Genomic DNA, 22,042 nt, shown 5'->3' with positions numbered 1-22,042 from the left:
CAGCCCACTGGAGGGCATTGATCCTTTCTGCAGAGGGCCTGCCACTGCTTCTCTTCCGTCTACTTAGGCCTGGTCCGGTAAGCCTGGCCTGACCGGATTTTCCAGTATTTTCTGCAAGGGGCTAAAAATCCACATTTATTTGTAAAATTCTATTTTGTCTCATGTTATCAGTTTTATTTATTTATTTTTTTGGGAAATACCACAGGCCACAGATGACGTGTGTGGTTGGCTGTGGCCTGTGGACTCCCGGTTGTCCGCTCCTGCTCTGAAGCCTGGGCCTTCACCCCACACCCTGAGTCCTCCTGGGGAGCAGCCCTTCCTGCAGATACATGCCCTAGGGAGATGCCCCAGTGCACGTCTGGGCAGGTGCGCAGTGAGCCCGCTCCTCTGCACCCTTGCGCAGCCCTGTCTCTCATCCCTCCTCTCTGTGAGGCCCACATGAGCCCATCATCAGCCATTCCTCTCTAAACATCTGTTCTTCTTTGCCTTGAATGCCCTTCTCCATTCAGTCCTACCTTTTGGAATAATCATCTCTCAAAGCACAAATTACAACCTGCCTCCTTATACTGCTTTATCTGATCAGTCCCTACTGCGAAAATAAAACGATTTTCCATGTCACCATCAGAGGAGGGCTCATCGCATTCTCTCTGGTGCTTCATTTATTTGTGTAGGTCTCCCATCTCTCCGGACTGTTCTTGTTTGGAGAAAAATGTGCCTTTAGCCCTCACTTAGCCCTCTGCAGATAGATGTTCAGTAAGTATTGAATTGAATCAAAATGAATCATTGGACATGACACAGGTAGACCAGTTGGAGTTCTGGACCGTGTGCAGACCAGCTGGGCATTTAGGGGGAGCAGGTGAGGAGCTGAATAGGAGGAGCGGAGTCGGGCCCCGGGGGCCATGAAGACTGGTTGGGCAGTTGACGCTTTGTTCTACTTGTAGCAGGAGCAATCTGACCTATTTGTGGACAGAAACAATCCCATGAACATGGGATTGATTATCAAGACAACATCAACAAATGAGGCCCTAACCTTGTGATAGGTTGGAATGAAAGAGCCAGAAGCAGTAACAGTTTGCCTGGTCAGTTGAATACAGAATGTTATCTTCTTTTTGTAAGTGGGAAAATGGACCCCCAAAGCCCCCAAACTAAAACTAAAACAAACAGACAATCCTGCAAAATGACTCTGTTTAAACCCACTGTACGTAGAAATCAGAGATTGCAGCTGAGATTAGATTTTCCCATCTTGTATTCCATTCATCCCTGAGGCAGTAGTCCTCTGTGTCCACATGGACGGGGGCTGTGAAGAAACACTGGGACCCATAGTACCCCCCGGAGCACGCACACGAGCATCAGTCTTAGGCTCATCCAGGTTTCGGCTCCTGCACTCCTACGAACTTTTCAGTTGACATTAAGCAACTTGCTTAGCCATCTTAGGTATAGTTTCCTAATCCATAAATGGAAATAATATAGTAATCAATTCACTGGCTAGCTTTACTAGTTAAATGTAATAGATATCGACAGTGCTTAGGACGGTACCTGCTATAAGGACGTTGTTGTTATTATCTGCAAACACAGGCGGCGGGCCAGGGGCTCAAGTTCACTAATGGCCTTGTAGAGCAAAGCATCGTGACTTAACCTCGGTGGAAGCCTTCCCTCTTGGGCTTTTTTGAGTCACTTTATGAGATTTTAAGGTGGTTAAGTACTTTGCGTTCTCCCTGTCAACCTGTTGTGTTCCAACATTTGGGCCTCTGTCCTAATTTTAGAGCAGGTACTTTAATATTGTATCCCTGGCTTCTCATGACATTAAATGTTGAGTTCTCCCACTATAGTAAATATAAACTTTGATTTTGAACTTGGAAGGATTCCTAGTTAGGGCTGTTGCTAAGCCATTCAGCCATGGAAGATATTGGAAAAGCAGCTTTGTCCCTGTAAGGCAGCTTCAGTGGCTGGGATGGCCTCCAACTAGGCCATTAAACCACTGATTCTTATTATTGGCAAGCAAACCATTCCTGTTTGCCATTGTTCATTCCAGTTGCCATGTGACAGTTTTATATCCTTGACTCCCAAGCATGAATAGGGAATTGTTTGCAGTGCAATCTCCATGTCTCTTTGGGGATTCCTGGAGGAAACCAGGAGAGGAAACAAATTTCCCTCCTTGCTCTCACTGTCATTGTGCGAACCAGTGCATTTCTCATTAACTGCCGAAGATATAAGCAGCATTTTCCGGTTGTACAGTAACTGTCCATAAAGCAGGTACCTTTGGTAACGCTCTCTAACCTAAGTCTGTTTTCCCCAGGTACTAGAAGGAGGGAACTATGGCTTGAACTGCAGCATTTGGAATTGCTACTTAAAAAAACTTGCAGAGGATAAATTCATTACCCAGCACATAGGACTGATTTAGTAGCTCAGCCTAAAATGAGCTAATCTTCCTAGAAAGGTATAGTCACTAGTGTGCCCAGAAAATCAAAGTTGATGTAGGCTATCTGCTTAGGAAGTGTGTCTTGTATCTAAAAGGTTCGTTGCAGACTGGACTTTTATTTCCTCTGTAGGTCTTGCAATTAAAGCTTGATAGTTTCTTTGCTTTGTTCAGCAGAGATTTATGTTTCTTTTGTCTATAGATTCTTCCAAGTAACATAGCAGAGCTTTCTTGTGTGAAACATATGTAACCATGCTTCAGTATTAATCTGGCTTTTCCAGTGTCATAAACAATCTAATGAAAATGCATACAAAATGCATATTGTTTGCTCTCCAGTGAAATCTGATCGAAAGACATAGTATTTACATTCATTTTGAACATCCATTATTCAAAAAATAGGCATAGTAGTCTACTGAATGGAAGGCTCATTCAGGAGAATACTAGTTTAGATTTTATTTATTTGAGAGAGAACGAGAGAGCACGCCTGTGCACACATGTGTGCAGGGGCAAAGGGAGGGGCAGAGGAGGAAGGAGAGAGACAAGCTGACTGAGTGGAGTGCTGGGCTCCATCCCACGGCCCTGAGATCATGACCTGAGCCTAAGCCAAGATCCGATGCTTAACCGACTGAGCCACCCAGGCGCCACTGGAGCATCCTAGTTTATAGGATTTTTATTGAGGGATTTTTGTACCTCAACTTGTTTTTAATTGAAAACATAGAGTAGGTTGGGTAATAGTGTAGTGATTTATCTGAATTCACTTATTTTTGGCTTTTATTTGCTTTTGAATCATTGTAGTACATATCGAAGCAGATACTGTTCTGGTTATAAACTAGGCTTATTTTTGGACACTGCTAAATCGCTAAACCCATCACTAAACCCATTTAGCTAAATCGCTAAACCCCAGGATTAAAGCCCTGCACTTACTCTTTGTTGCCTCTTTAGAATTCTTACTCTTTAGTTGACATTGCCAGCCTTTCTGACCCTTATCTTAGTTAAACTTTCCTTTTCATTGGGATCAGCTCTCAGGAAAGCCCTTTCAAGCCACAATGATATATCCCTGGTTTCCAAAGAAGTCAAGTAGCAGTAAGTTGCAAAAAATAATTATCTCTTTTAGAACTCTTTTTTTTTTTTCATTAGTCAGAAGAAATAGTGATCCCTGGTTTGGACTAGCTGAACTAGAGTATGTGGTATTGAAGTTAGTCAATTAGGTCTTCAAAATGTGGAGAAAAATGTGAATTCTCCCAATATTGGATATGCTCAGTTCTATGTCCCATTCAGGTTTAAGTTGAAAATGTGAACTCTAGTTGTAAGTATTTCAGAGTTTGCATATAGCTACATTACTATGTTGACTTGCAAAGTTATGTGTGACTTGGAGAGTTATGTGTGTACTGCTTTAAATTAAAAAAAAAAACAAACACTTTGGGGGATCTGGGTGCTTTTGATCACACAGAGGTGGAAGTTATCTGGAAGAAAGACAAGGAGCATCCAGGGGCTTGCCTTTGAAGAGTTTCTGTCATTCCAAATGTCTGTGGCTTCTGTCTTACTCTCTGATCCTTCCACTGTGGCCCTTATTTCGGTTTCTTGGACACAGGAGAGAGAGATTAAGTTTTCATCCGGGCACAGAGTCATAAGGATGGAAGGTTTGTGAGGTTGATTCTAGAAAGATCTCTGTTCTGAGGCCCCTTCTCTGCATCCCTGGGAAGGTCTGCTGCACAAGGGGCTTCTGTTTTGGTGGTCATACCCCCAGCTGCCACACGGTGGCAGCAGACCCCGTGTTGGAGGCCCTGTCCCTAGCCTTCCTTTTGCTCAAGGGCACGGGTGAATTTTACCTGTGAAAGGAGAGTTGTTTGCAGACTTTAAATCTAGAACCCATGTTAAAATTCAATAATACAGGTTATCGTTTTCAAAATAGTAAAGTATTGCTTTACTTAAATATCCTACATATTGAACACATTGCTTGCTGTGACTTGCATTTTTAGGCTGCTCCCCCCCCCCCCCACCGCCCGGCAGTTAGTTCCCGTGTCCCCTGAGGAAGCCTGAAAAACAAGAGGGACTGGCAGAAAGAGAGGCCCTCCTTCTCTAGATGGTGGGTAGGCCACAGTTTTGAGATTTGGGGAAGATGAAGAATTTCAGGATTTTTTTTTCCCACATAATGGGAAAATCTAGAAGAAGCACATGTATTTTGATTGTTACTTGTACAAGCCTAGACGAATGGAATGAAAACCGGGGGGTATAATATGGTGGAACGCTGTCGCCATCAATCTGAGGCCCAGCTCTGCCCATACAGGAGTCACCATTCTGGCCCAGACCAGCTTCTAGATCCTGGTCCATCTTGATTTCCTTCTAGTGGCTGCTTCTTTAGTAACTTCTGTCATTAGCCACTACTTCTGCTATTGCTTTGAGTTCATTGTCTAGTTTAAATCAATTTATTGACGCCATCACCCTGAACCAAACTAGTTTACCAGAGATGAACCAGAGAGAGGGTAATCAAGACCAGAATTGCAAGTATTGTTCTATGGTAGCTCAGAGTGTAGTTTTACTACAGGGTTGGAATATTACTGTTTTAGAGAAGGAACTATCTCTTAAAACTAAGCTCTTTCATATTATATTTATTAATGTGAGGGGAAATCTCTGGCCTTAATTTAGTAAAACAGAGACTTTTTATTTTTTTTTATTTTTTATTTTTTTAAAGATTTTATTTATTTATTTGACAGAGAGAGACACAGCGAGAGAGGGAACACAAGCAGGGGGAGTGGGAGAGGGAGAAGCAGGCTTCCCGCCGAGCAGGGAACCCGATGCGGGGCTCGATCCCAGGACCCTGGGATCATGACCTGAGCCGAAGGCAGACGCTTAATGACTGAGCCACCCAGGCGCCCTTTGAGACTTTTTATTTTTTATGTATTTATTTTTATTTTTTTTTAAAGATTTATTTGTTTATTTTAGAGAGAGAGAGGAGAGGAGCATGAGCAGGAGGGGCAGAGGGAGAGGGAGAATCTCCAGCAGACTCCATGCTGAGTGCAGAGCCTGACGTGGGCCTCGATCCCACAGCCCCAAGATCACGACCCGAGGCGAAACCAAGAGTCAGACGCCCCAAACAGAGACTTTTTAGATCATTGTGCAGCCACAGTGCACAGCTAAAAAAGGGAACAAGCCACAGGTAGTCTGAGAACAGCTGTGGGTACAAGATGGACAGGCGTTCTTTAAGGATTGGTAGGAAGACTCCTGTCCACTGTGTGATTTTTGTAACATCACCGCCTCTTTGGTTCTTGAGTGGGCTAGCTGGTGCACGGAGATTACAGCCACAACATCAGGACCTCAAGAACAACATCTAAGTACGGGCGGAAGTCTCTTCCGGTTGACCAGTGCTGACTGTAACATTGAATCATCTGCTGGCCAAATAGGAAGCCACTGCAGGCTTTCTGATGTGGACCTACCAGTCACAGAGCTAGGACAAAGCTAGGCTTTCTTAGTATCATCACACTTTGTTGAGAATATTCAACTTTAATAAGCTTAAGTTTGGGTCTCTTTTTATAAAATAAAGAGGATTAGGTGCGAGTTGAGTGCATGACACTGTCTCCCCAATAATGCTAATAGAGACAACTAGAAGTAATGTATGAAAAGCAGAGGAATCGTGTTGGTATTTAATATGAGAATAAACAAAGTCGGGTCCTATATCAATAGAGGGAAACAAAACGGTAAGGTGTGGTTATTAAGTGTCTACTCTAGGGGAGACACCATTTGGTGGTTTACATACCTAGTCTGATTGAATTCTCGCAACTCCTATGCAGGAGATACCTTCCCTGTTTTACAGGTGAGGATTTGAGCTCGGACAACAGATGCTTACAGTCACAGGTAGTAATTGGGAGAGCAATGATTCACGCCTCGTTTGGTTTAATTCTAGAACTTATCCAAAAGATTTTGAAAAGAAACCAAACCCTAGATTTTTACATGGGACTTTTAAACGGCTTCAATAAGAAAATAAAGTCATTTATTGTTATGATTATTTTACTATCAGACACATGCTAAGTAATGTGCAGATATGAACGGAGGCGTGTTAACACTCCTTTGTATCACGCTTCCCGGCGGGAAGCACGAGCAGGGGAGGCTGGTTCTAGCAGTTGTCCTGCCCACCCTCACCACAGCCAGTTCTTAGTTTATGTCCGTTGGCAATAGAGGGTGCTATTCGCTTTCTAGATTTTCTCACAGAAGCACACATTTCCATCCCATGCCTGCCTGGTTGTAGTCCTCACTTACATCACTGACAGCGAAGTCAGATTAATCTTTTGGTTCTAGTGAAGTTCTGGCATTTGCTGAGATTTAGATTTCCCTGAATTTGTTCGAGCAAGGCGCTTTCAGCCCTATTGTATTTAGCGATGGAACAACAGAATTACAGGGCGCGGTGGTTTCTGGACACAGCAAAAAAGTTTGAATGAACGTTGCCTTTATAAATCTAACTGGTTCTTTTCTCTGGCAGTAGAAGATGTCACACCACTACCACAGACAGGACGCAAAAGCATTGTTCGTGGAACAGTCATCCAAGTAATGGAAGGATAGGATTTTTAAGTTTGCAAACTCCATGGACTTCTTGATTTGCTTCTTAAATCCCGACCTTAACATATGATGTTTTCTGAATGGTTCTTTACAGGGACGCCTTTACTGAATGTATCCTCAAATAGCCATGAATTATGTCTGAAAGATGTAGAGAAGCGTGTCTGTGTGCACACGTGTGTGTATAGTGGAAGTATTTTAAACACTGTTCTGTTTATGTGTTTGTGAATACGGTAGTAAGGAGTAAGGAAAAAGAAAGATCCAAAGACCTGTCAGAGACTTTATAATGAAGTGTGAGGCTAGAAATCAGAAAGGCATTATGTTACTGTAGCATCTACATTCTTGAGGCAGTTTGGGCTGCAAGTTTCATAAGACCCAAAATCACAGTGGCTTAGACAGGAAGCCCAAAGACATGATCGGTACAAGGTTGGTTAATTCAGACACTCAATGTTGTCATCAGGAAATGAGTTTCTCTCAGCTCTGCTGTCCTTAGGCTGGTTCCTCATGGTGACAGTGTGGCTGCCACAGCCCCGAATGTTTCTTATTCACGTAGCATCTGAAGGCCAGGGGTAAGAGAGTGTCTTACTTTTGTTACCTTTTAAGAAATAGAAAAACTTGTGCACGAGCTCCCTGTTATCCTTAGCCATCTCCCCTTTGCTCCAGGGTGGCCTCTTAGGATGTGTTCTCTCTTCCTAAAGCCAGGCACTGGCATAGGGTAAATGGGGTTAAAGTGATGCACGTAAAATGACCAGGACTGACCCCGGGGACTAGGGAGGGACCTAGTCTCTCTTCTGAAGCCATAGTCTTGGATGAGTGAACAAAATTGGAGTTATGTTAGCAGGAATTCTCTTAGAAATGACTGTAGGGTAGGCAGTCAATATTGCCCCCTCAAGGTTGTCGGCACCCCGCTAGAAAAGCAGATGGAGAAGCGTGTCTTAGTTTTTCCTTTCTGAGCCAAAGGAAAGATGCCAGGCTTGAGATTTCTGGAAGAGTTTGATTAATTTACGTCCTGTCAAACTATATGTGATTAAAGACAATAAAACTACTTAAATATAGATTACAACTAATTTAGTAATGTCCTCTTTTCCAATTACCTGAGGCATTTCTTGGACCTCCTGTGCACTTTCTTTGCTTTGGGTGGGGGAGGGGCGAGGAAGGGATGTGGAGTGTGTTGGGGATTGGGGGCGGTAGCAGAGATGGTAGATAGTCAGCGTTTCTTCCTGATTGCTGTCTTTGGAATTATCCAGACTATTATTTATTGTTTTCACAAACTATGAAGCTAGAAATGATTGCTTTCACCTCCCCATCCATTAACTATGTAGAAAATTAAGGTCGTCATCTCTAGAACACCAACCATCTACCTACCTACCCCGCCCATGGCAACTCTGGACAGCCTGAGTAATTTGAACGTGTGCAGGGTGATTGCCCTTCTGCCTGCAGATAGCATCGCATATGCAGAATGTCAGCCCTAACGGCGCGTGTAAGGCGGTAATGGTTGCAAAGGCCTAGCCGCTCCCTGCACTGGGGCTCCCTAGTGTCCTGTGTTCGTGTGTAACGAACAGACGACGTCCATACTCCCACGTAACCGGAGCTTGTCTCTTGCCCCTCCCCAGAGAGATGCAGATCAGTTCCTCCAGCACCACCACATCCGAGAGTCAGGATCCTTCTTCTGGAGACCCAGCGGTCAGCGCGCTTCAACAACAGCTGCTCCTCATGGTGGCCCGGAGGACCCCGTCAGAAGCCCCACGGGTACGTTCCAGCCGCACTGTGAATGTTGCAGGAGCAGGGATCTTGAAACCGGTTTTGTGGTCAGATTGCCTGACAAAATTAGTCAGGTCTTACCCTGATGTTTACCCCGCTGCTGGGTTGTGGCCATATCACTGCAGGGTAGCCTACTGAATGAATGTGGGGAAAAACGACATTTATGTAACAGGTATCCTTCATTGACACTAACAGGATTGTCATTGTCTTACTGCTCTTCCAAGCACATTAGAAATTCATGTACATCGATCTTTGGTTGCCAGGATGCACAGATCCCACAAGGTCTTCCTTGGCTGGGATGCCTTTTGTTCACCATGGTTGGAAAATACCTGGATTCTTTTTTTATTAATTTATGGCAGCCTTATATACTAAACATTCAGAGATTCTTAAAGAGAATCTTGACTTGAAGAGAGATTTTATTCTTAGAGCAAATGACATCATCAAGGGGCTTAAAAGATGAAGGCTTCTGTGATTTCACCAAGAGGTAACTTACTAATGCTCATTCACTTATACGGTACACTTTTATGAGGATGACTCTGGGAGAGGCAGAGCAAAGAATTCAGAGCAAAAGATTACACGGGAGGTAAGAAGTAGCACCAGACATGAACTTAGAGCTACAGATTCAAGCAGGGCATTTCAGACAGAGAGGCTGGAGAAGGCTCCTTAGAAGAGGGGACACCCGGGCTAGACCTTGGAGAGAGATGGCTTCAGCTGGTGCAGGCTGAGGGGTGCTGGCAAGTTAGTGTGAGGTTTTTCTGTTGCTGCATTTATCTTCCTCCTGGCGATGTTGTGATTTCTTCTAGACAACCTCGCTTACAAAAAAAATACAGTTTATATTTGTTTTTATGATTTCCAAACTAAGTTTTCCCACAAGATGCCTGAGAACATCGTGGGTTGAAATTGGTCAGATGTGTGAAGAAACGGTCATGTTATCTTGTAACCGACCACGCATTGCTCTGGAATCCCGCTGACCGGGTAGAGAGGACTGGGAAGTGCCAATGGAGCAGAACCAGCCCTTCCGGGCTTGAAGGAGTTTCTGTGGGAGCCAGCATCCAGCGAATCCAAAAACTCAGTCTTTAGGGCATTTCTCCCCTTCCATGTATTCAGTCTCACCTCCCTCTTCTCCTTTCCAGGGCTTCTGGGTACAGGAAGGAGTTTTCCTAGACCCAGGGGAGACACCTCTGGTCATGGCTCAGATGCCTGGCCCCATCCTGGTCACCGGGTATGCTGGTGGCGCCTGTAGGGGAGTGGCTGTTCCTGCCCAGTTAGGGTGCACTCCTTGGGGTCTGCCGACCCTGCCGTCAGCCCGCCGGCTCTGAGGATCCCACATTCTGTGGCCTCCTCCTCTCCACCACTCCCTTTGGTTCATCGGTCCCTTCTGTACCTCCGTGTGTTCCAGTGGGCCTGGACCTCAGCTGCACCCTCACACGCTGTGCCCTGTGCCCAGCCCTCCCTCAGCCACCAGTACTAGCTCCCACCACAAGCTGAAGTACAGCGGGGATGGGGGGGCGGGCAGAATGCGGGTTTTCTCTGAGACACTGACATTTTCCCTGACACAGGCCTGGGGAGGCTCCAGCTCCCTGCAGTGCTTCCCTGCCTCCCGGGATGTCAGTGTTGGATCTCCAAGGAGAGCAAAGTTACATAAAAATACCCACATCGTTTGGGAAGATGTGAATGTCACTGATGCTATGAATGGTGGAGCCACAGGGAAACCAGGAACTTTGGATGATCAGAGATGCAAACCCACACACTTCGTATCTAAAAAACAGCCCAGGTAGAGCAGAAACTTGGAAATAACTAAATATTGCATGGAAAAATCAGAAAGAGTCACGCTATTCTTTACATTTAAAATTCTCTAAGTGGCGTGATTATGTATGTGAGCGTATAAAAAACTGAATTCATATTTAGCGTTTCATTGACAATTACTTAACCAGATTCATTGACAAACTCCAGTCTTTTTAACTTTATTTAAATTTTTAAGGAAAATTTAAAAACTTTAAAGTTTCACTCTATGTAGGTGTGGAAGTAGAAGGATGAGGATTGCTATCCAGGCTCGTATTTAGACGCTGAGGAGATATTTACAAAGGTCTCACACCAGAAACAATTCTTTACTTCTCCTGCTTGGCTTTCCAAATTCAGCTGGTATCACCAATTAGGTTTTGGCCACAAAAGAAGAATGAAGTTAGTTTCCTGCTCATTCTCCCAGTCTATTTAGTGAAGGCTTATGTACTGGTAGCTCTGTGCTAGGGACAGGAGTACAGCAGCAAAAGGACCCAGCCCCTGCCTCCAAGCACTGGTCAGCCGATTCAGCTCGCTATGATGGAGGTTATGGTCGGGATGGGCTCAGGTGCTGTGGGACACAGGAAGCCCCAGGTCGGGATGCAGGAGATCAGGGAGGCTTCCTTGGTGAGGTGACAGCTCAGCTAAAATGTGGAGGATGAGCTGACTCGAGGCAGAAAAACCGCCTGGACAAAGGCTGGGTGGTGAGACAGAAAGCAGGTGTCCTGCTCACGGTCCTGGCACGTGGAGGCATCTCCACAATGACACGAGGAGTTGTCCTGAAGACAAGTTCAGCAAAAACAAGCAGGAAATCGGGCTCTGAAGACAAGACTCTTTAGTGACTTCCTTTCCTCCCTCCACCTTCCCTCTGTCCTTCACGGCTGCTTGAGTGCAGCTTGTGGGGTGGGAGTCCCCCCCAGCACAACCTTATGCAAACTCCTCTCAGTGCAACAGATGACCATATCCTACAGGCTCTGGTGGTGACCAGGAGGCCAGCCCGCACCAGAGAAAAGACTTTGAAATTCTTCCCTGGCACAAATAAAAATGAATGAAGTAGCCTTGCAGGGGGAGTTCCCAGTAGGACTGGTCAGCTTCTTTTTATAGGAGGCAGATGAGTGGGAGAGGTTCTGTTCCGTCACCATGGCCCCAGAGCTTAGCACCCGAGCACCGAGAGAAGGACAAAGCTTGGGGCACACGTGGGGTTGGTGGAATCTGTCCTCTGAACTCCAGATTAGCATGGAGGGGCTTTGAGTATTATCAGTCACAGTGTCCCATGCATCCGTGTCATAAACTGGTACTTCTCTGTGCCTCAGTTTCTCCATGATGTATTTCTAAGCTCATTGGGTATAGTCTGTCCATTCATAATCATGACTTTAAAATTTTACATTGTACCCTTATGTAGTATTTGAGTAATCCCCTTAAAGCATCTTTATTACACTACTGGTTGAGAGGCAGGCCCAGTCCACTGAGAGGCAGGCCCAGTCCACTGAAAGACAGTGTCGGATCCTTGGGAGTACAACATTTCTGCTTCCGTTTACCCTCACCTTGAGCTGGCTTCAAACCCCTTCACCCTGCCCACATTAAGACATGAGACAGTATTGTATGTGAAAGTACTCTGTAAACTGAGGCTTTCTGTAAGTCTACAGGAGTGGCATTATTGTTATCAGGGGTAGCATGAAAGCCGGTGGTTCAACGGTCCTAAACCGATCAGTGAGCATTGCAAAGATGCGCGCAGCACTGGGTCTGGCTGACGGTTGCTCTAGGTTAATGTAAAGGTAGCATTTCCATCACAATTTACTATCATTAAAGGATTAATGAAAACGGAGACTTTCACCTTTTACCCTATATACCATTTGTGTTTTTTCTCCCGTGATGATGTGTTCATGAATTGCTATTTTTAAATTTAAAACATTTTTAAAAGGTAAAAGCATATTCCTGGATCTCTAATTTGCATGAAGTCGTATATATAGTGTTTTTTTTTTAAAGATTTTATTTATTTACTTGAGAGACATAGCGAGAGAGAGCATGGAGTGGGAGGTGGGGAGAGAGAGAAGCAGGCTCCCTACTGAACAGGGAACCCAATGCAGGGCTCCATCCCAGGACCCTGAGATCATGACCTGAGCCAAGGACAGATGCTGAACCGACTGAGCCACCCCAGTGCCCCCATATATATAATGTTTTATAAACAATTATGTCTACAAGAATATTGACATTTACTAGCAGATGAAACAGATATCAATTATAATACCTTAACATAGTCACTGATCATCTTATGTATTCCTTTACTGGAAAGTATATTTTGACTTAAAAAATGAATATATGCATACTTTTCATTTATGTTCGGAAGTTTATTTTTTTTTAAACATAAGATTTGTTATGATTCCTGAAATTTCACAAACTCCTTTTTTTTCTTTTTGCAAAATTTTGCAAAACTGGAATTTTGGCTGCTAAATAGAGCCACTGTTATAACAGTATCCCATGTGTGCTTTATGTTTTTTATCCTTCAAAGTGTTGTTCATATCCAGATTTAACCAGCATTCCATTAGCAGATTAGGAACACTAGTTATGTGCAAGGCATGTGTTTGGTGTCTCATTACATCTCATATTTGGCATCACATTATCTTTATAGGAAATTTTGGAGGTGAGGTATTATTTTCCCTTGGATTTACCATCTAAGGAAACCAGAGCAGAAGGCCCTGGTGTTTGGGGCATTGGCTGGACTCTTCCCAGCCCAGTGTTCCTTTTACTTTGTCCTTTGGTCACTACTGGGATTCAGTTCTGCTCATCTCCTTCTCAGATGCTTCTGCCATGATGTCTCATGAGCCCACTTCTGACACCAAACAGTCCCTTTCAACTCCACCTTCCCTGCACTGGACTTGACAGCTCTTGGGAAGGACACATAGTGCCACACAGGACTGCTACCTGTACTGTGTCCTCTTCACTCCTCTACCTCTCCCTTCAGGAGTTTTCAAGACACTTCTGCCATTCACAGGAGGCCTACAACTTAAATCCACCCGTGTCTGTTCTGGCGTTGAGGATTCCGTAGACCTGGTCGCTTGCTCTTCTCCACGTAACAAGCCCTCCTTTATATTTTAGCTTTTATTAGGTACAGTTCATGCTTCAAGTCTTAAGTCTGACTTTAAAATTCTTTGAAATAACATATTATTGTATATCCATTATTGCCTGTCCTAATTATTTTTGTCAGTGTCCATTTTCTGATGGTTTCCTTTTCAAATTTGTGTTTTTAATTTGTTTCTCTACAATTGGACTCATATGTATTGTGTCTTGAAGTGTTTTGCTGTGCAGGTGGCTTTCGCCTTACCGGTGAGCACTGTCTAAGCTGTGGATTCTCCTGGGTTCCCCTAAGTGAGACTGCAGAAGGAAACCAAGCTTCAGTGTCCCACAGTCCTCTTCCTAGAGTAGGGCCTGGGGGGAAGCAACCTGACCTCGTAGAGCCTCAGTTCCTCACATTTTAAACTGGGATAATAGCACCTATGTGGAGGAGTTCTTGTAAGGTTTTGAGGATTAGAGATACTATATGGCAAAATTATGCCATATAATCAGTGGTAATGATTAACACCATAAAAAAATTTTTTTTTGAGAGAGAGAGAATGTTTGAGTTGGGGAGGGACAGAGGGGCAGAGGGGAGAGAGATAATCTCAAGCAGGCTCATGCCCAGCAAAGGACCCAACTCGGGACTCCATCTCACAACCTTAAGATCATGACCTGAGCTGAAGTCAAGAGTTGGATGCAACCCAGGCGCTCCCAAATTCTTATTATTTATATGGAGCTCTTGAAGGTACCATTATTTTGAACAGTAGAACTTTTCAGGTAGCTTGGGGGAGAGGGATGGACCTTTACATTCTTAAATATTTTAATATTACCAAAAAATATTTCTGAAATGTACCATATATATGTGTGTGTGTGTGTGTGTGTGTGTGTATTTGCCTACCTTCTTAAGCTGAATATGCTAATCATCATTTAAATTGTTACAGATAATTTAGATTCATGAAGGGAGCCTTGAATATTATGCTGTAAATACAGATCCTTATGGGGAGTGTGAGCAATGCATTTATCTTGTTTCTTCAAAAGAACTTATGTTCAACTTACACCCTGTCACTCTGTTTTTGCTAATCTCTTTTTTGAAACAGGAGAATAAAATTTGTGAGCCTGGCCTACTGGGCAATGTGACATGGTGGTTCTTCGGTAAGGCTTAATTAATGAGTCAGAGACAGAAAGAGCGTTTTGGCCAGTGTGTCTATGCATTCACATAAATCAGAGACTCGGTCTCCATTGTAAGTCCTACCTCTGCCAGCCCTGTCATTGCTGATGCTATCCAGGAGCTCTGCCCTAGACCCCTTAGTCCCAACTCCCTCCAGTGTTATCTAACTTACACACTCCCATGGCTCACTTCTCTCTCTTTTTCTAGATATACAGGCATCGATATATTTATACTTGTGTATGTGTGTCACCGTGTTCTCATGGTTAGTTTGCTTGTCTACCCCCTGGAGTTGTTAAACCCCTTTAAGCTAGAAACTCTGTCTTGTTATCCTTTGAATTCTCAGCATATAGTTCTTAGATAATCTGTACAAAAAATGTTTGTTGGATGAGAGAGTAAATGAATGATTGAAATGATGAGAAAAATTTCAATTTGAAATTTGTACCAGAAAACAGGCTATGAATAATTGCTATAATCCACTGAAACATTTAGCTCTGAGGTTCCTTGGTAGCTAAGGCAAAAAATGAAATTCCATGAACCTTATTTTCTCATCAAGGAAGTTAAGTTATGGGCTGATTTGTACCTCAGAATGTGGCTGTATTTGGAGAGAGGATCTTTAAAGAGGTAATTGAGTTAAAAAGAGGTCATTAGGGTTGGCCCAACCCAACATCGCTGGTATCCCTCTAAAAAGAGGGGATCGGGATGCAGATACACACGGGGGAAAGACCACGAGAGGACACAGAGAAGACAGCCATTGACAAGCAAAGGAGAAAGGCCTCAGAAGACTCAGACTTCCAGCCTTCAGAACATTTGTGTTGTTTCAGCCACCCACTCTGAAACTAATATAGAAGCCAAGTCCTTTTTCCTTTGCATTAAATGCTGAGATTTTTTTTAAACAAGGATTTTTATTTAAGGAGCAATAAATAGCACAATTTACCAGAATCTTTAATAACTTTTGCAAACGATGTCGATGTGATCTTCATGTGATTTTATTTTTCTTATAATCCCGAAGAATGCTCTCATCTTCGCTGCTGCTTACCCTTGACCTATTTATGCATCCTAGGTGAATTCCCACATCACAAAACAGTAAACTGTGGTAGCCCTGCCACTCTTTGTCCATGGAACATAAAGGAAAAAGATCCCTTCTGTTGGAGTGAGGTTTACTATAAACCACGAATTCCTTGTCATTAACAGAAGATGCTCTTCTTGCTGACATGACACAGTTTCCGCTACGTTCTCTTTCACGCTGGAATAGAATTCCAGACACAAGCAGCACTTGCCATCTCAACTTTCCTGCAATAAACAGCCAATCCATCCTGCATATGGCCGTCCTGTATACTGCCGTCATGATGGAACAACTGTCCCTTGAAATGCCTTTTGCATTAATATTTTATAATCTGAATAATAACTTCATGTTCCATAGCTGAGTCAGTGCTTTAGTATCTGGGAACAAAGAGGTGGTAAAATGGGCCTCCTTGGAGGGCTCTGCCACGGTGTCTAGTGAAGGAGCTGTGCCGCCCTGATGCAAGCCAGGCATTCTGACACCAGTGACTTTCACTGAATCGAGAAAAAAATCTGTCCAAATCTAACCTTCTGCTGTCTAAGTCAGGGAGAAATGTGTGTGACCTTTAAAAGGCAGCAACCACCCCCTCCCCCATGGCTGCTCTTCTGTACTGTCCTCATCCCTTTTCTGGTCTTGGCCCTTCTTACCGGTCTCCTCTGTTTTGTGTGCTTCAGCCTACAGGAAATTACAGCCTATTTTACATCCTTTTTGGAAAAATACAGGGCCCAAGCAAACAAGTAAAAGTACAGAGTAGAATGATCTAGCACTTCCACGTCTGGGTATATATCTAGAAGAATCTAAAGCTGGGACTCAAACAGGTATCTACATGCCCGTGGTCATAGCAGCATTATTCGCACTAGCCAAGGGGTGGAAGCAACCCAAGCGTCCATAGACCGATGAATGCATGAACAGAATGTGGTGCATCCTTACAATGGAGTATTCAGCCTTAAAAAGGAAGGAAGTCTGACACCTGCTACAACATGGATAAACCTTGAGGTCATTATGCTAAATGAAATAAGCCAGTCACAAAAAGACAAATACCCTATGATTCCACTTATAGGAGGTACCTAAAGTCGTCAAAACATAAAGATAGAAAGTAGAAATGTGGTTGCCAGGGGCAGGAGGCAGAATGGAGAGTTAGTATTTAATGGAGACAGAGTTTCAGTTTGGGAAGATGAAGAAGTTCTAGAGATCTATTTTACAACAATATGGATATAGTTAATACACTGAACTGTACACTTAAAAACGGTTAAGATGGTAAATTCTGTGTTGTTTTATAAAGCACAATGGCAAAAAAAAAAATACAGGTTAGAAATAGAAGATCTACAGAGGGCTGGGGCATCTAGAGAAGTCTCACCGATAGTAGCAAAAAGCAACAAACAATGGCCAACAGCAAAAGAGGAACATGGGGGCTTTGTCTTTTTTTAAAATTCAATTTAGTTAACATATACTATATTATTAGTTTCGGAGATAGAATTTAGTGGTTCATCAGTTGCATATAACACCCAGTGCTCATTACATCGTGTGCCCTCCTTAATGCCCATCACCCAGTTACCCCATCCCCCGACCCACCTCCACTCCAGGAACCCTCAGTTTGTTGCCTATGATTAAGAGTCTCTTATGGCTTGTTTCCCTCTCTGGTTTCATCTTATTTTATTTTTCCCTCCCTTCCCCTATGATCATCTTTTATGTTTCTTAAATTCCACACATGAGTGAAATCATATGATAATTGTCTTTCTCTAACCGAATTATTTCGCTTAGCATAATACCCTGTAGTTCCATCCACATCGTTGCAAATGACAAGATTTCATTCTTTTTGATGGCTGAGTAATATTCCATTGTATATATATGCCACGTCTTCTTTATTCATTCATCTGTCAGTGGACATCTGGGCTCTTTCCAAAGTTTGGCTATTGTGGACATTGCTGCTATAAACATCGGGGTGCATGTGGGGTTCTTTGTCTTTAATGGTCTCTGTGCACAGGGAATGGCAGACAGAGTACAATGTGGAAAGTCTAACAGGAGCCTCTCCACTTAATCTGGGACTTCAAGAAGCCACATCCTCCTCTTAGGATTAACTAACCACACTCAATCAACACCATCCCCACTAAGGGGACTGCACAGAGAACTCCTGCCTCAAACCTCGGTGTGGCTTTGCAGCCCTTCTTCACCCTGGATCACATGGATGATCCAAGCACCTCACACAAATAATTTATTTTAAAATGGTGCCAGGTTGGTATTGCATTCCAGTGCCTAGCAGAAACAAAGGTAAGTTTTAATCCGGAAGAACAGAGCTTTAATATTGCTGTCAAAGAATTCATACTAATAAGGATCCAAGGAAAAGTGAAAAGTTATAAAATATACCAGAAAACATACTACCATGAATAAGAGCCAGCAAAGTCAAACAGAAAGCAGAAACAGACTCTCAAAGGATTTAGAAATGATAATGATTAGATTCCAAATATGGATTAAGTATGTCTAATGTATTATAAAGAGATGAAAGAAGTGATGGAAATCTAAGTAAGAAGCAAAAGGCCATGTAATGACCAAGCAAATCTGAAAAAAGCACCGGATACTAGAAATGAACAATATAATAATAAAAATAAAACTTTAAGGGATTTAACAGGAGATTTGATACATAACAGCAGAGACAGATTTGAACAAATTATTTAGCTGTAGCATGGAGAGATAGAGAGGAAAAGAGGGAAGAAGGTTAAGAAGGATGGAGCTCTGGGCCAGAAGGGCTATCGTACTCCTTGTCAGAGTTCCAGAGGAGATGAAGGAAGAGCGACATAGCAAAAACAATTTAAAATTTAAAGTTTGGGCACCTGGGTGGCTCAGTTGGTTAAGCGACTGCCTTTGGCTCAGGTCATGATCCTGGAGTCCCTGGATTGAGTCCCGCATCGGGCTCCCTGCTCAGCAGGGAGTCTGCTTCTCCCTCTGACCCTCCCCCCTCTCATGCTCTCTCTCTATCTCATTCTCTATCTCAAATAAATAAATAAAATCTTTAAAAAAAATAAATAAAATTTAAAGTTTAAGATGACACACTGATATAGGCATTCGTGTCCTGGCAAACTGATGAGGAAAGGATGAACATTTTATTTTTTATTTCTTTTAAAGATTTTTTATTTATTTGAGAGAGAGAGCACGAGAAGGGATGAGCAGCAAAGGGAGAGGGAGAAGCAGACTTCCCGCTGAGCAGGGAGCCCAACATGGGGCTCCATCCCAGGACCCTGGGATCATGACCTGAGCCAAAGGAAGACACTTAACTGACTGAGCCACCCAGGTGCCCCAAGGATGAACAGTTTAATAAATGGCACTGGGACAATAGTTTTCTTTATGGAAAAGAAAATGGACCCTTATATCATGAACAGAGCCTTGGTAGACCAATAACATAAATGTGAAAGGCAAAAGTATATAACTTTAAGTAAAATGATATAATCAAATATCCTTACAAGTCTGGGGTAGAAAGGGATTTGATAAACAAGGCACAGAAAGTGCAAAACTTTTGCACTTTATAGGAGAAAATGGATAAATTATATTTCACTTAAATTAAGAACACCAATTTATCAATAATGCCATAAGGAAAGTGAAAAAACAAGCCATAAACGGTGAAAATATCTAACATATCATTAATAAAGGTCTTGATCATATATGTGCATATATGTACAGATACACACACATGCACATAGACATGTATAACTAATGAAAGACAAACAAGCAACCCAACGGAGAAAAGGACAAATGATTTCACGAAGAAAACTAAAAGTGGACAAAGATGCTCAACTCCATTAGTAATGAAGGAAATGCAAATTAGAATAAAACTGAAATATTTTATATGGCAGATTAGCCAAAATCAAAAATAATCGACGCTATCACATGATGAGGTGAGGATGTGGAGCAGCGTGACATTTACCTGCTGTGGGTGGGAGTATAAACTGGTAGAATCAGTTTAGAAATCTTATTTTTCCAAAGTGTTTCCTAGTAAATTGAACATTCCCCCATACCCAGTAATTGCATTTGTGATAGATTTGTGCATTTTCTGGAAAAGTCCATTTGTTTCCTAGTAAAGTTGAACACGTGGTACAGTTGAACATTTGCATTCTTAGCAATTCCATTTCTAAGTGTATGTTAGGTCTATGTTCTATAGAATCCTTGCACCTATGTACCAGGAGACATTCCCAAGAATGTCCATAGCAGTGTATTGCTAAAAAAAAAAAAAAAAGAAAAAAGACCCTAAATATCCAACAGTAAAATGGATAAGCAGATTTTGCATGTCCACGTAATGGAACATTATTCTGTGAAAATGGATGCTACGGCTGTAACACAGCACAGATAAGTCTCAGGAAGATAATGTGGAACGGAGGGAAAAAGCAAGTTGCAAAAGGATACATATGCTGTGATTTCCTATCTACGAAGTTCAAAAACATAAAGCTAAACGGTATGGAAGTTGTGGATGTAAGTATCGTAAAGTCAAAGAGAAGAGAGGGAATGATAAACACATCATTCAGGACAGTGATGATCCCTGAAGGAAATGGGAAAAGGATGGGACCCAGCAGTGGCCCACAGGGAATTTCTATGCTAACGGCGAGGCTTTTTTTCTCATACTGGGTGATGGCCACACAGCTAGTCACTGAATTGGGTTTTTTTTTTTTTTTTTTAATACCCTACATACATTTAAAAGATGTGTATTTGCATTGACTCCATATTTAATAAAACTGTATTTTAAAAAAGCATGGTACCTAGTGTTATTCAATGTAGGGAACAATACCCCAAGATACCCCAGAGTCTTGGGCTTTCACTGATGATATGGCAGGATGAGCACGGAATGCACCTGAGCTTGACGATGAGAAGGTGTGCAGGTGTGCCCTATGGGTTCCATTTAACAGCACAAGAAGGGAAAACCGCATATTTTTTGAAGATGGTTATGACAGAGGTCAATATTAAATTCATTAGATTTGAAGGGCCTAATCTTTAGTTTTCTGAGAAATTTAGAAATATGGAACATTTTATTCCTCCTTGCTAATGAATAAATGAGACAACTATAAACCGATATTTAATTGCAAGTGTAGTCCCGGGAAATGCCATCGTAACAGGCTGCTTTCATTGCTTATGTTTCAGAGACGGTATCAGGTGTCAGAGGAAATAAATTTTGATTTTTGCCCTCACAAGTTTTTCTTCCTCCTTGCTGTCCTGCAGATCCCTCAGCTTCACCTCACCAAGTGCCGCATCCCCTCTGCTTTTCTGGTGGGGAGTCCAGCTCTTGTTTTGTATGTGCAGTGCTGACCCTGGTGTGCATTCAGTGTCTGGTTTTGAGTTTGCGTGACTGTTAGATGTCCAAGGGGTGTTTTCTTACAGGCAGGAGGATGCCACGGACTGCGTCTGCCATATTCTTCCTTATATTCCCGTGCCCAACCTTGTGCCAGGCTCCTAAGAGTTACTCATTATGAATGTTAGACAAATCCATGAAGACTATTTTTTTTTTCAAAATTAAATTCTTCCCCACAAGATTAGAGCCATCTGGAGATGAATTTGGGGCTAATACATTTTATTTTTTATTTTTTATGTTTTTAAATTTTTTTTAATTTTTATTATGTTATGTTAGTCACCATACAGTACATCATTAGTTTTTGATGTAGTGATCCACGATCCATTGTTTTCGTATAACACCCAGTGCTCCATGCAGTACGTGCCCTCCTTAATACCCATCACCGGGCCAACCAATCCCCCCTCCCCCTTCCCCTCTAAAACCCTGTTTGTTTCTCAGGTCCATAGTCTCTCATGGTTCATCTGTCCCTCCAATTCCCCCCCCCCCCCGCCCATTTTTCCCTTCCTTCTCCTAATGTCCTCCATGTTATTCCTTATGTTCCACAAATAAGTGAAACCATATGATAATTGACTTTCTCTGCTTGACTTATTTCACTTAGCATAATCTCCTCCAGTCCCATCCATATTGATGTAAAAGTTGGGTATTCATCTTTTCTGATGGCTGAGTAATATTCCATTGTATATATGGACCACATCTTTCTTCTTTATCCATTCATCTGTTGAAGGGCATCTCGGCTCTTTCCACAGTTTGGCTATTGTGGACATTGCTGCTATGAACATTGGGGTGCATATGGCCCTTCTTTTCACTACATCTGTGTCTTTGGGGTAAATACCCAGGAGTGCAATTGCTGGGTCATAGGGTAGCTCTATTTTTAAATTTTTGAGGAACCTCCACACTGTTTTCCAAAGTGGCTGTACCAACTTGCAT

General features: G+C 42.7%; 1 protein-coding gene across 1 annotated transcript in view; it reads left to right on the top strand.

Moving 5' to 3' along the window:
• Positions 1–22,042, top strand: part of PCNX2 (pecanex 2) — a 304,655-nt gene that overhangs the window by 49,863 nt on the left and 232,750 nt on the right. The window contains exon 9 of the mRNA XM_036102955.2: positions 8,578–8,713. Within this exon, the coding sequence (XP_035958848.2) occupies positions 8,578–8,713 (136 nt within the window). The remainder of the gene's footprint in view (positions 1–8,577; positions 8,714–22,042) is intronic.

The sequence above is a fragment of the Halichoerus grypus genome, chromosome 7 (genome assembly GCF_964656455.1).
Source record: "Halichoerus grypus chromosome 7, mHalGry1.hap1.1, whole genome shotgun sequence".
In the NCBI taxonomy this organism is placed as follows: Eukaryota; Metazoa; Chordata; class Mammalia; order Carnivora; family Phocidae; genus Halichoerus; species Halichoerus grypus.
The sequence above is the reverse complement of the archived record's forward strand: the minus strand, read 5'-3'. Positions and strand labels throughout refer to the sequence as shown.